Raw genomic sequence first — 12,646 nt, forward strand, 5'->3', positions numbered from 1 at the left:
CACTCTCTCATTGATGTTTTGAACTCTCTATCTCTCTCCCTTCCACTCTGTACAAAAATCAATAAAATATATATTTTTTAAAATAAATAAATAAAATAAAATAAAGTGCTTAATAGTAAGTGATGAACACACCAAGCATGTGAGAATCGGGAATGAGGGCACATTTCCTTAGGTTTACACTCAAAACAAAGACGTATGCATTGAAAAATATTTTTCATCATTTATTTGTGGGTTTTTTTCCTTTAATTACCTTTAATATTTTCAGTAGAACAGTTTGAATTTTATCAGAAAATTTAAGAAAGTGAAAGATTCTCATATTCTTTCTCATTAATTTTAATGGTTTTGCTCTTTGTTTTTTAATAATGGATAGGATCCCTGTCAAAGTTTGCCTTACCTGGGAAATCAGAGGTGGCATCTTCCTGCAACACGAGTAATACAAATATCTTCCAGAACTATGCAATGGAGGTACAATTTTAATCAAAAGAACATTTTTATGTACTACTTTATAAAATTTACATTTCTTAAGTATTGATGATCTTGGATAGAGTAATTCAATGGTAAATATGTAGAATCTGAAAATTTCAAAATGTATGTTGCACCTGAATGAACTTAAAATATCTAGTATTCTATTTATCCCTTATTATATGTATGTTCTCTTTGAATTTTTATTTTACATCTTAAACACTTAACAACCAAGTTTGCTGAGCAAGCTACACTTGTTTGATGAAGGAACAGGGAGCCATTTTGGCATTTGTGTCAACTTTTTCCATCATGTTTTTCATTTTTTGTATCAGTTTAATGTAGCTATCTGCTGGATGTGCTGCTCCATCTCATTTTCTTACAATAAAAAAGTTACTTTTTTACCCTTTAAATTTTTTCCCAAATTTTTTGGTATAATTTACTTTCAAAAACAGTTGCATAAAATGGAGAATAAATTTGCATGCAGTAGAAAAATAAATGATGAGCACTGATGTTGCAATTTATAAAGTTTCTGATGGCTTCAGTAATTTCTACATTTTATTAATTTAAAGACAGTATTTATGTTTATCCACAGCAACTATATATAGTGACAGACCAGGGGGTTATTGTTGTTTTAAATCTCCAATTTGTAATGGCTGATACTCTTGCAAAATACATTGATCACACGCTTAGCTGTCACAGCATTGACAAATTACTTTAAATGTTTCTAAGTCATCCCTTCAATTTCTTTACTTATCTTATTACAAACCAGTAAGAATTTGTGGACTAACATTTGTTTGGTGACTGTACTTTGAGTAGCACAAATCTATAATGTGTAATTACAAATACTGATTTGGGGTATTAACAAATTATACTTGGGTTTACTTTTCCATGGCAGGCCTTTTTAGTAATTATAATGGTTAAAATGCTCGCTTAAATGCAAGTTTCCTTTTCAGGCAAAATTTTTGGAATAGATTTAGCTGAAATAGTTAAAGATAAATATATAATGCAATGAATGTAATTCATATTTTGTTTGTAACTTCTGAATCCTTCGGAATTTTAGTTTCCCAGTATATTTGTGAATTGAACTGGTTTTTAATTTATAATATGCACCAACCAGCTTACTTTATACAGTGCCGTTTTCTCTCTCAGGTTCTCATCTCAAGTTGCTCTCGGTGTAGAACTTGTGATTGCCTTGTCCATGATGAAGAAATCATGGCTGGCTGGACAGCAGATGATTCAAATCTCAATACTACATGCCCGTTTTGTGGCAATCTTTTCTTGCCCTTTTTAAGTGTCGAGATAAGAGATTTAAGACGACCTGGAAGGTAATGATTTATGCTTTTTTCCCTTCATGTTTAAGAATCATTTCCTAGAATCTCTCCTTTCTCAATAAGCTCCTTTGATTCACATTGCAGATACTTTTTGAAGTCAAGTCCATCTATAGAAAATATACATTTTACATCCTTTTCAAGTCAGGGAAGGCAGTCTTGTATTTCAGCATCAGCTTCTGGTCTTGACACATCTGTTAGCTCTGTTCAAGGGAATTTTGATTTAAATAGGTGAGTATATTATGTGGAACTATATGTTAACAATTTGTATTATACAAGTTTCTTATAATGACAAGAATTAGATGAACATTTTAAGGTTTAATTTGATATGTATAATAGACTCATAATCTTAAATTCTAAGCAAAACAATATTAAAATTATCTTAATAACCTAAATGTTTAAATAGTGTAGTTTATGCTCTATGAATCCTCATGGTATTAGTTATATATTTATATAATGTAATGTTTACTAGTATTTTAAAGGTAAAAATTTTGTAGAACACTTGAGGTTTATAATGAACACCTTTCTCTAATGTCTATCTCTTCAGGAATTAAGTCAGTACTACTATTTCGGAATATTTAATCTTCTACTTAGGAATATTTAATAATCTAAAAAAATTTGGAGCTGACAAAGGAACTGTAAAATTAAGCTAAGATATATATACAGTAAGCCTAATATATATAAATCTATGCTTAAAATTCATTTTGGAGAAGTACCAAATATAGATAGCTGGCAGATGAAGCCATATTGGTAGCCGCATGTGCAAAAGAAAATGCCTGCATAGTACCAGCAGGCTGGTATGCTCTGCTTAATCCTAAACACTTAGGCAGCGAAATCGCAAATCTGTATGTGCACTATTTTTCATCACAGGTCTGTTGTAGCCCTTGCATTGACTGCCACTAGCTTATGAATAGGTGGGAATCTCCCTTCCCACAAGCTGAAAGAATAGATGCCTGTTTTCTCTGCTTTATATTATCTGGGCCTGCTGTAGTTCCTGCTGTATAAAAGTTGTCCACTAACTGTTTCTGAATAATTAAATGGCTCTTGAATATTTAAAATGCACTGGATAAAAAGGAAATTTAACATGACTAGACTACTTAAAAATATATTCCTTTTTCCAAGCTGAAGCCTGAGTTCCTTGGATTTACTTTGCTATGTCCAGCACTGATGCTAAAGAGCAGAATATGGTCTTTCTAGAGAAATAAAGTAAATCTAAACAGTGATATGCTTTTTTGCTTTTTTTCAATAGCAAATCTAAACGGCTGGAAAATACATATGCCCGAAGTATTCAGATTCCTGCTGATAGATCAAGAACAGCTATCTCAAAATGTCCAGTATTTCCAATGGCCAGGAGTGTCAGCACTTCCGGCCCCTTGGATAAGGAAGACTCTGGAGGGAAGGAGCTAACCCCTACAGGCAGCCTGCCAGCTGCTTTACAAGGAGCTACAGTGTGTATTTGGGGGTTTTTAAAAATTTGGACATTGCCGAAACCGGTTTGGGTCAGAGGACAGAGCGTTGGCCTGTGGACTGAAAGGTCCCGGGTTTGATTCCGGTCAAGGGCATGTACCTTGGTTGCAGGCACATCCCCAGTGGGGGGTGTGCAGGAGGCAGCTGATCGATGATTCTCTCTCATCGATGTTTCTAACTCTCTATCCCTCTCTCTTTCTCTCTGTGAAAAATCAATAAAATATATTAAAAATAAATAAATAAAAATTTGGACATTGATCATTTACATGATTTTGTTCACCTTGTCCAAAACAGCCTTATTAGCTTTAATTTTTTTTAAATCTCATCAGAGGATATATTCATTGATTTTAGAGACTGAGGAGGGGATAGAGAGAGAGAAAAACATCAATGTAAGAGAGAAACATTCATCGGTTGCCTCCCATATGTGCCCCTACCGGGAATCGAACTATAATAGCAACTTTTTGGTGTACCAGATGATGCCCCAACCAACTGAGCCACCTTTAACTTTATTATTGTAAAGGAGAGTTTCTTATTCCATAATACAATTATAGTACCTTTCTACTTACATGGAAAACACTGACAGGAAATTGTTTAATGACTTCGTATCATAAATCTTGTATTTACCGTTTTTGGTTTTTGTTTATTCAACAGGATTCTTTAGGATTGGAATGGCGCCTCCCAAGTCCAGATCCTATCACTGTCCCGTACCTCAGCCCTTTAGTGGTATGGAAGGAACTTGAGAGCTTATTGGAGAATGAAGGCGATCATGCAATAACAGTGGCGGACTTTGTGGATCATCATCCAATTGTTTTTTGGAACCTGGTGTGGTATTTTAGACGTCTTAACCTGCCCAGTAACTTACCTGGATTAATTCTTTCTTCTGAGCATTGTAACAAGTATTCAAAGGTATGAGAGTAAAAAATTAACTAAAAGACAGTGCTGTTGTCACCATGGTAATGTTTGCATATTCCTAAAGACAAAAAAAGTAATGTTTATGCTATTTTTAATAACCATCTTAATCATTAGATTACTAAGATTGATCAAATTGTGTTTACAAATAATTTTTCTTCTTACAGTTTAAGTCATGTTTGTTAGCCTTCTTGTGAAATTTATTCAAAATGGGTTTGCATTTTAGTTATGGCCTCAAGAATTAACTGTAAATGACTCTTACGAGAAGAGTTTGTGAGCTGGCCCCACTCACGTTTCAGACCTTCAAAAACAAGCCTGACACTTCTTTAAAGAGGGTCTCTCTAATTCATATTGCAGTCATGTGCTACCATTCTCTTCATTCCTTTACTCTGAATTTTGCTTTAGGTAGTCATTTTGTTATATGTTCATTTGTAGTTTTGATACGCTGTTCTATAAAACTGTTCTTATTTTTCATATGCTCTCACCACCACGAAACTGTACAGCATCTAAGTTCAGAAACCTCGTATTCTCCTTTCTTGTGCTTTATATCTATGACTGTGCGCACGTTTTGGATTTTCAGTGCATGATGAATGAATGTCTAAAGGTTAAGTCAGTCAGAGTTATCTGGCCTACGGTCTTAGACTGATGCAGAATGGGGCTGCCTGGTTTGGACCGTCAGTCATAAGCTGATAGAGGTTACCCTTCATACCACCCTTCCTCACAGGTCTCAGGACTTTGTAAAATCTGCTTCAGAGCAGAGATCACTTTACTTTAGAGATCATTGGATTCTCAACTCAGCCCATCTTCTTCAGTCAATATAAAATGCATACAAACCAGTCATTTTCTCTTCTCTTTATCTCTTGCACACATACATCTGAAAAACATTTATAAGGTTATTTATAAGCTATTTACAAAACATTATGTAAGGACCATTAATGAATGTTTATTTTTCAACACAGATTCCCCGCCATTGTATGTCTGAAGATAGTAAATATGTTTTAATACAAATGCTATGGGACAATATGAAATTACATCAGGATCCAGGACAGCCCTTGTACATCCTCTGGAATGCCCACAGTGAGTGCGATCATAGAGTGCTGGCTCTTTTTATATGAGAGTAATCTCTACTTACTTTAAATAGTAATCTAATGTAACTGACTTCTATTTTACTATACTACTTTTTGTCTTACAGGTCAAAATCGTACTCTTTTGTTTGAGAGTGAGTGTTAAGTTCAATGCTTTTAGTGCTTATCTTCTATGGAGGTCAAGGGTTTTTTTTATTTTTTATGTTTTGAGGTGTTTTTTTTTTGTTGCTGTTGTTTTTTTTTGTTTTGTTTTTTGGGGGGGTTTTCCAGTAGTGTTGTATATGTGCTGAAGGGTTTATGTTTTGTAGAGTTCTGCTTTTAGCATATTGCTTGTCCCAATTTCTTCTTTATATTTATTTTTGTTTGTCTGTTTCCATCTGGGCTGCTGATGTAGAACTTCCCCCAAGAGCTATATTAAGGAAAACAGTGTTTTAAGTTTTGTCTTTGAGGCCAAAAAAGCTTTCAGCCTATTTTTATCATTATCTTTTTTATTTTCTTTTTTCTTTTTCTTTCTTCACTTTAAGATTTCTATTGCCCTTAATTTATTTTTAGTGCTTTGTAACTTCTTTGCCAGCTATCAGTTGCTGCTTAATTACATTCTCCTTTCTACAAAGAACATTTTCCTTTAACTGCTTCTTGGTTCTTTTACAGCCCAAAAGTATCCAATGGTCCATTTATTACAAAAAGGTGATAATTCATTTAGTCAAGAACTATTGAAAAATATGGTAAAAAGCATTAAAATGAATGATGTCTATGGACCAATGAGTCAGATTTTAGAGACACTGAATAAATGTCCTCATTTTAAAAGACAGAGGTAAGGCATTATCTTAAATGAACATATTGTTCCTCTAGGCATATTAGTAATTTGTTAGAATATCTCATGCTTATATTAGCATAAAATTTTTGTAGAAAATGAATAAACTTTATGTATAGTAATATCTTCTCCATTCTGCCCTCCAGGAGTTTATATAGAGAAATACTATTTCTCTCACTTGTGGCACTGGGAAGAGAAAACATTGATATAGGTAATTCTGCATAATACTTAACATGTAATACTTATATATCATAAAATATGTGTGTATACTTTCAATATAGTATAGTTTTTATATTAGTAGTCTTTATTATTTTAATAATTTATATTCATATAATATACTTTTTCTTTGATTTTTTTATATGAGATACTTTGACTTTTTGCTAATGTTAATAATAATAATAATAATAATAATAATAATAATAAAGGTAACAATAGAATTTCCATGTGATCCAGCCAAAACCGGTTTGGCTCAGTGGATGGAGCATCGTTGCCTGCGGACTGAAGGGTCCCAGGTTCGATTCTGGTCAAGGGCATGTACAATGGTTGTGGGCACATCCCCAGTAGGGGGTGTGCAGGAGGCAGCTGATCGATGTCTCTCTCTCATCGAAGTTTCTAGCTCTCTATCCCTCTCCCTTCCTCTCTGTAAAAAAATAAAAAAAAAATTCAAAAAAAAAAAAAGAATTTCCATATGATCCATTAATTCCACTTCTGGATATATATACCCAAAAGAATTGAAAGCAGGGTTTTGCCCTTGCTGGTTTGGCTTAGTGGACAGAGCATCAGCCTGAGGACTGAAGGGTTCCAGGTTTGATTCTAGTCAAGGGCACATGCCCGGGTTACAGGCTCGATCCCCACTGGGGGACATGCATAAGGCAGCCAATCAATGATTCTCTCTCATTGTTGTTTCTATTTCTCTCTCCCTCTCCCTTTCTCTCTTAAATCAATAAAAATATATTTTTTAAAGAAAGCAGGGTCTTAAGGAGACATTTGTGCACCCATGCTCATAGTAGCATTATTCATAATAGCTAAAATGGAAACAACTAAAGTGTTCATTGAAGTATGAGTGAATAAACAAGATGTGATATATATTGTACATACAATGGAATATTATTTAGTCTTAAAAAGTAAAGAAATTCTGACATATGCTACAACATGGATGAACTTTGAGGACATTATGTTAAGCAAAATAAGCCAGTCAAAACAAGTCAAATTCTATTATGAGTCTATTTATAAAGTACTTACAGTAGTCAAATTCACAGAGACTAAAGTAGAATGGTAGTTGCCAGAAGCTTGAGGAGTGGAAAATGGGGAATTATTGTTTAATGTATGTAGTGTTTGCATTTTATAAGATGAAAAGAGTTATGGAGATGGATGATTATAATGGTTGCACATTATGAATGTATGCAATACCACTGAACTGTATAGTTGAAAATGGCTAAGATAGTGGCCTTGGCTGTGTAACTAAGTTGGTTAGAGCAGAGTCCCATTTCGTCAAGGTTGAGGTTAAATCCCCAGTCAAGGCATATATAAGAATCAATATAAATAAGTGAAACAACAAATGGATGTTTCCCTCCTCCTCCCTCTTCCCCCTCTCCTAATCTTCTCTCTTTCCCTCTCCTTCTCCCTCTCCCAAAAATAAAAAATAAATAAAAATAATAAAAATTAAAATTAAAAATGGTTAAGATGGTAAATTTTATGTTATATATATTTACCTCAATTTTAAAATTTGGGAAAATCATTTTTAAAAGTTGGTATCTTAAAGCTCTAAATTTCACTGGTCTGTGTAATCTCACTCTAAAGAGCTAAAGAGCTGTGGACTCTAAAGTCCCCGTTTTCCAGCTCTGAAATTCTGTGGTCCTTCAGTTGTCAGAAAAAACCCTCAAGATTCCTTCTTGGTCTTTAATTTTGCAGTTCTGTAGTATTACAACACTTGGTTGTTGTCAAAGTCTAAGATAAATTTCTTTATGCCTTGTTTCTTTGTGAATTTTTTTTCAGATGTATTTGATAAAGAATACAAGATGGCATACGATCGTCTCACACCTAGTCAAGTCAAGAGTACACACAACTGTGATAGACCACCAAGTACAGGAGTGATGGAATGTCGAAAAACCTTTGGAGAACCTTATCTTTAAGATGTGTGTGTGTGTGTGTGTGTGTGTGTGTGTGTGTGTGTACTTTCAATATGTATTATATAATCCGTGTATAAAATAACACTTTCAGACTCTAAACTTTTTTCTTCAATTTTTGAAAATGGATTTGTAAATGGTTCAGAATGTCCATATAGCTTATGTACAGAATATTTTAAGAAGAGAATAGTGACAAATAGGGAGAGAGCCACTCTATTTCCCCTTTCCTTTTTTTTTTTTTTTTTTTTTTTTTACCTTTCCTGTAACAATCAATTAGTTTTGTGATGAGGAAATCCCTAAACAAAATTAGTTCCCATAAAATAAAACAGCCTTTTCATGATTTCTCTTGAAAGAGACAGATTGAAAACTCATGTATGGAACTTGAACTAATGTAGTATTCCCTGTTTTCATAGACTAGTCAAATGTTTTGACCATGAAGTTGTATTATACATATTTTAAATTGTTTATAGTAAGTTGATATTTTTTTAATTTTTAAACTTAATATAGCAAGCTTAAAATGAACTTAAACTTGTAAAGCAAGCAATGAAGTGCTTATTTTCCTTGTCTGCTATTTGAAGTAACTAGTACAGTTGCAGATCTCTATATGTATAACTATCTATCTATATTTTTTTTATGACTTGGGGGAATGATTAAAAAAAGTTGTCAGTGATAGTGTCTGTGTTGTCCTGGAATTGCACGTTAGCACTCCTACGCCTCACTGCAGGGCGTGAGTCATGACAAGGGCGTGCACCGCCCAGACGGACTCACTGAGCCCTGTGGAAGGAGGGCCGAGAGGCTCCAAGTCTGTTTCTGCAAAGTCAAGGTCAGCATACCACAACTGCAAAACTTCTCTATGGCTAATGGATACACACAGTCCACAGGGAAAATAGCTTACAAAGCCAAATATCAGTTTAAATTTTAATACTCTACATAAATATTTATGTTGGGAAATATGTCAGACAGTGTACTCTATTCCAGGTTTTAACATTAATCTAAAATATTGGGTATGATGCAAATTGTACTGTATTTTTCGGGAATATGGTCTACTGGAGTATTCAGTTAACATTATATACATGTATAAATATTCAATTTTTTTTTCAAAAGTAGAAAGTAATAACTCTAAAAGTAAAGTCAGAGAGAATTTCTAATATTGAGGAAATTCGCTTTTTCAATAAGCCTTCAGGATCTGAAGTTTATGGAATTTAAAATCCAGAAATCAGACAATAAATTGAATATTTAAGCACCAAGAATAGGCTCTAAAATATATTTTTAATATCATCATTTCTAATTTTACTTTCTTTGGGTAATTCTGGTCAAAAGTATTCTTTGGCTGTTAGAATTACTTATAGATTTTCAATTTGTGTGTATGTTTGCATACATTATCAATAAGGAAGGAATTCTCTAGCCAATTTCAAAGAAAAAAATGGGTGGTCTCAATTTATGTATAAAGCCAGTAGCATCCAGGACATTTGGACTGGAGATATCATGAAGTCGTGAGGTTTAGAATCAGTTCAGCTACAGAAAACCACCTTTTGAGATCACACTGTTAGTGAATATCACCACACTGAAACATTTCACAGCTTTCTTCTACTCTGGAAAATAATGGGAAGAGTTTGAAAATGTAATATTTTAGTTCAGTTAGTTTGGGGCTAACTTTGCTTACTTGAAAAATCTGGTGCTATGCACATGTGTCTGCCTCTCCTTTGTAAATACCACTCCCAATTTTGTCTTTTACTATTCAAATCCAAGCTTCACATTCTGAGTCTTACGATCTCTAAATCAGCAGTCGCCAGCCTTTGGGACCTCAGGGACCACCATGTCTGCGGACCACTTGTTGGCGACCACTGATCTGAATCACTTGTAAGCTGTCTAGTGAGAAATGTGTGATAGGTGAGGCTTTCGGCATTGCCCTCAAACATCCCTCCAGACTGGATCCTGGGGTTCTTTTCTGGCTTTTGTTGTTTGTTGGTTGGTCTGTGTCCCTTATAAGAACAGCTTTCACTATTGTTTACCTATCTTTAACACAGTATGAGTCACAGTTTTTTTTTAATTTCAAATCTGACCAAAAACGGTGAAGTAAAGCCCATTCCTCATGGGTCAAACTTACTTGGAAAGTGAATGTAATTTATATCTCCTCCCCCCACACACAGTTTTGTTTCTGCTTTTGGTTGGGTTTTGTTTCCCCTACTTTTAAATCCCCAAGGAATATTATTTACACAAATTTAGTCTTAAAAAATACTCTGAACCATGAAAAGGAAGTGGTAAACTCTGCTCAAAACAAAATTAAAATATGATCATCCTTTAAAATAACCTTATGCATTCTTTCCTTCAGTTTTTTTCTCTGTTGACCATACATTTTGGAGAATCATGGCCAGTTGTGTTGGAGAGAAATACCCTTTGCTATATTATCTGTCTCTAATTTTCTTACTCTTAGTTTTGTTTATATGTTTAATAGTTGCAAATAAATCATTCTGTGTCCTGGTATAACTTTACTACTTTTTTCAATTGTGTTTTGAATGTCACACATTTGTATTTTATATCACATTTAGATAGTTTATCATTCTATTGTCAGGGAGCTATGCAGCTTGTTCATATTCTTATTTTGTCTTTTATGATTGGAGGGGTGTTTTTTTGCTTTAAAACCCTAAAATCGCCAGCCTGTTTTATTATATGACTATTGGCTCAATGCACAAAATTTGTGCACATTAAAAGGGAATTAGAGGAAATATTTTAATATTGCTATTTGCCCTTTCTCTATAATAGAAGTGTCAGAGATTAAAGAAAATTAGTAAAATGTATATGAAAATCTCCCTCCTGTCAAATTCTGGGGTGCACTGTGGACCCAGAGTGAAGTCCCAGCCCATGCGAGCATGTCTCGAAATTGCATGAGACCCAGATCTGGCTGGCCCCACCCCCACCAAGCCCCGCCAGGTGGGGGCGTAGCTTCAAATTCCCCAGCCCGGCCTCAGGTTCCCTAGCCTCAGTGCTGGTGCTGGGGGGAGCGTGGTGTAGCCTCAGGTCCCCTGGCCCGCAGGTTCCTGGGCCCCCGCACAAAGGTGCAAGGGCATGCGGGTGTGACAATCATTTGCATATTAGCTCTTTATTATATAGGATTTTCTAATATGTCTTTCCATTTTTGTATGTAGAGAAATGATCCCTGAAAATGTTGGTTCAGCATTTCAGGTGATAAATACTAAATTTACTTTATGCTGTTAATTACTATATCTTAGTGCAACTAACAATTATTAGCCTACTGTACATAGAAGGCTGTTATGTTGGCTTTCTAAATACTTTGTCAGTATACGGTAAGAAAATGCCCATTTGTATGGTAAAGTGTGATAGCCCAGCTTTGTTTTTATTCCCCCTCTAGACGTTGAAGGCTGCTTTCAGGCACTTTATCTCAGAGCAGGAAGGGAAGAGCAGACTGCACTGGGCCCACCTTTGTGCTCGAGTTTGCATTCTCTGCCCTTTCTGTTTAGACCCAAGGCTGAGTTTCACTTCAGAATTGAATTCGGTAGCAGCTGCATACCAGTTTACCTCCATGTCCTCAGTCCTTGGTCTCTTCTTTTCAATACCTTCATATTACCCTCTTCCTCTGGCCTCACAGTACATTTGCTGGCTTAATTTTTCTTGTTAACAAAATTAACTGTACAGATTCACACAGGCATTTCTGACTCTGATTCAAAAAATCTGTGTGTGTGGGCTTATTCTCTGAGATGGTAACAAACTCATCTGACAAAGTTACGTGGCCCTTTTCACGGTTGCTGTTCATTTGGATGGCTCCCTCCTTTTGTATTTAATGGTTTTCTTTTTAAACATAGAACTGTGATAGACCAATGGAGCAACTGATGGAATTTTCTTTAAATGAAATTCTCCAGGTTTTACCTGCTCATCACAGGGAGGGGCCTGAAGAGCAGAAGCAGTGCCTTGGGTGTGTGGGCAGCCTTAAGCCAGGGGGACCTGCTGGTTCTAGTGACTCCCCTCCCCCAGGGGTAGACAGCCTGATCATGAGCTCTTTCCATGAACCTTTTACAGAGACCAGTCCCACCTGCAGCAGGGCCTGCCCACAAAAACAGGGTCAGAACCAAGGGTATTCTTTGACATATAAGGTCGACCAGTTCTTCATTTGTATCTACCAGGCTTTTCTCAGAATATTACATTCCAATTTTGGCTGCCTTTGGTATTCAATCCTATATCATAAAGAGATGATATGCAATTAACCCTCACGCTGTCATGAGATGGCTGTGCCCACAGCAGAGGCAGGGTTCCCGTAACAAGATGGCTGTGCCCACAGTGGATGGCGGGGTTCTTGTAACGAGCAATCAGCAGGGACCTGAGGCTGTGTAGCGCCCGGCTGGGGAGGGAGGACCTGAGGCTGTGTCCCCCACCACCACCCCACCCAGTAGGGCTTGACGGGACCTCAAGGTGCGCTCCTCACCCCAGTGCCAGGCCAGG

At 35.7% G+C, this 12,646-nt stretch overlaps 1 protein-coding gene across 16 annotated transcripts in view; it reads left to right on the forward strand.

The window, feature by feature from the left end:
• DENND4A (DENN domain containing 4A) overlaps positions 1 to 10,683 on the forward strand; it is a 92,722-nt gene extending 82,039 nt beyond the window's left edge. For 9 of the 16 annotated variants that reach the window (XM_045581414.1, XM_045581416.1, XM_045581412.1 and 6 more), the window contains 10 exons: positions 371 to 465; positions 1,594 to 1,787; positions 1,878 to 2,021; positions 3,040 to 3,238; positions 3,909 to 4,163; positions 5,126 to 5,243; positions 5,359 to 5,385; positions 5,903 to 6,065; positions 6,212 to 6,276; positions 8,061 to 10,683. In XM_045581414.1, coding sequence (XP_045437370.1) covers positions 371 to 465; positions 1,594 to 1,787; positions 1,878 to 2,021; positions 3,040 to 3,238; positions 3,909 to 4,163; positions 5,126 to 5,243; positions 5,359 to 5,385; positions 5,903 to 6,065; positions 6,212 to 6,276; positions 8,061 to 8,197 — 1,397 coding nt within the window. In that variant the 3' untranslated portion in view covers positions 8,198 to 10,683. The remainder of the gene's footprint in view (positions 1 to 370; positions 466 to 1,593; positions 1,788 to 1,877; positions 2,022 to 3,039; positions 3,239 to 3,908; positions 4,164 to 5,125; positions 5,244 to 5,358; positions 5,386 to 5,902; positions 6,066 to 6,211; positions 6,277 to 8,060) is intronic. The other 7 variants (XM_045581429.1, XM_045581432.1, XM_045581439.1 and 4 more) reach the window with 4 other exon arrangements.
• Positions 10,684 to 12,646: the final 1,963 nt, after the last annotated feature.

This window comes from Pipistrellus kuhlii, unplaced genomic scaffold (genome assembly GCF_014108245.1).
Source record: "Pipistrellus kuhlii isolate mPipKuh1 unplaced genomic scaffold, mPipKuh1.p scaffold_m20_p_1, whole genome shotgun sequence".
NCBI classification, from domain to species: Eukaryota; Metazoa; Chordata; class Mammalia; order Chiroptera; family Vespertilionidae; genus Pipistrellus; species Pipistrellus kuhlii.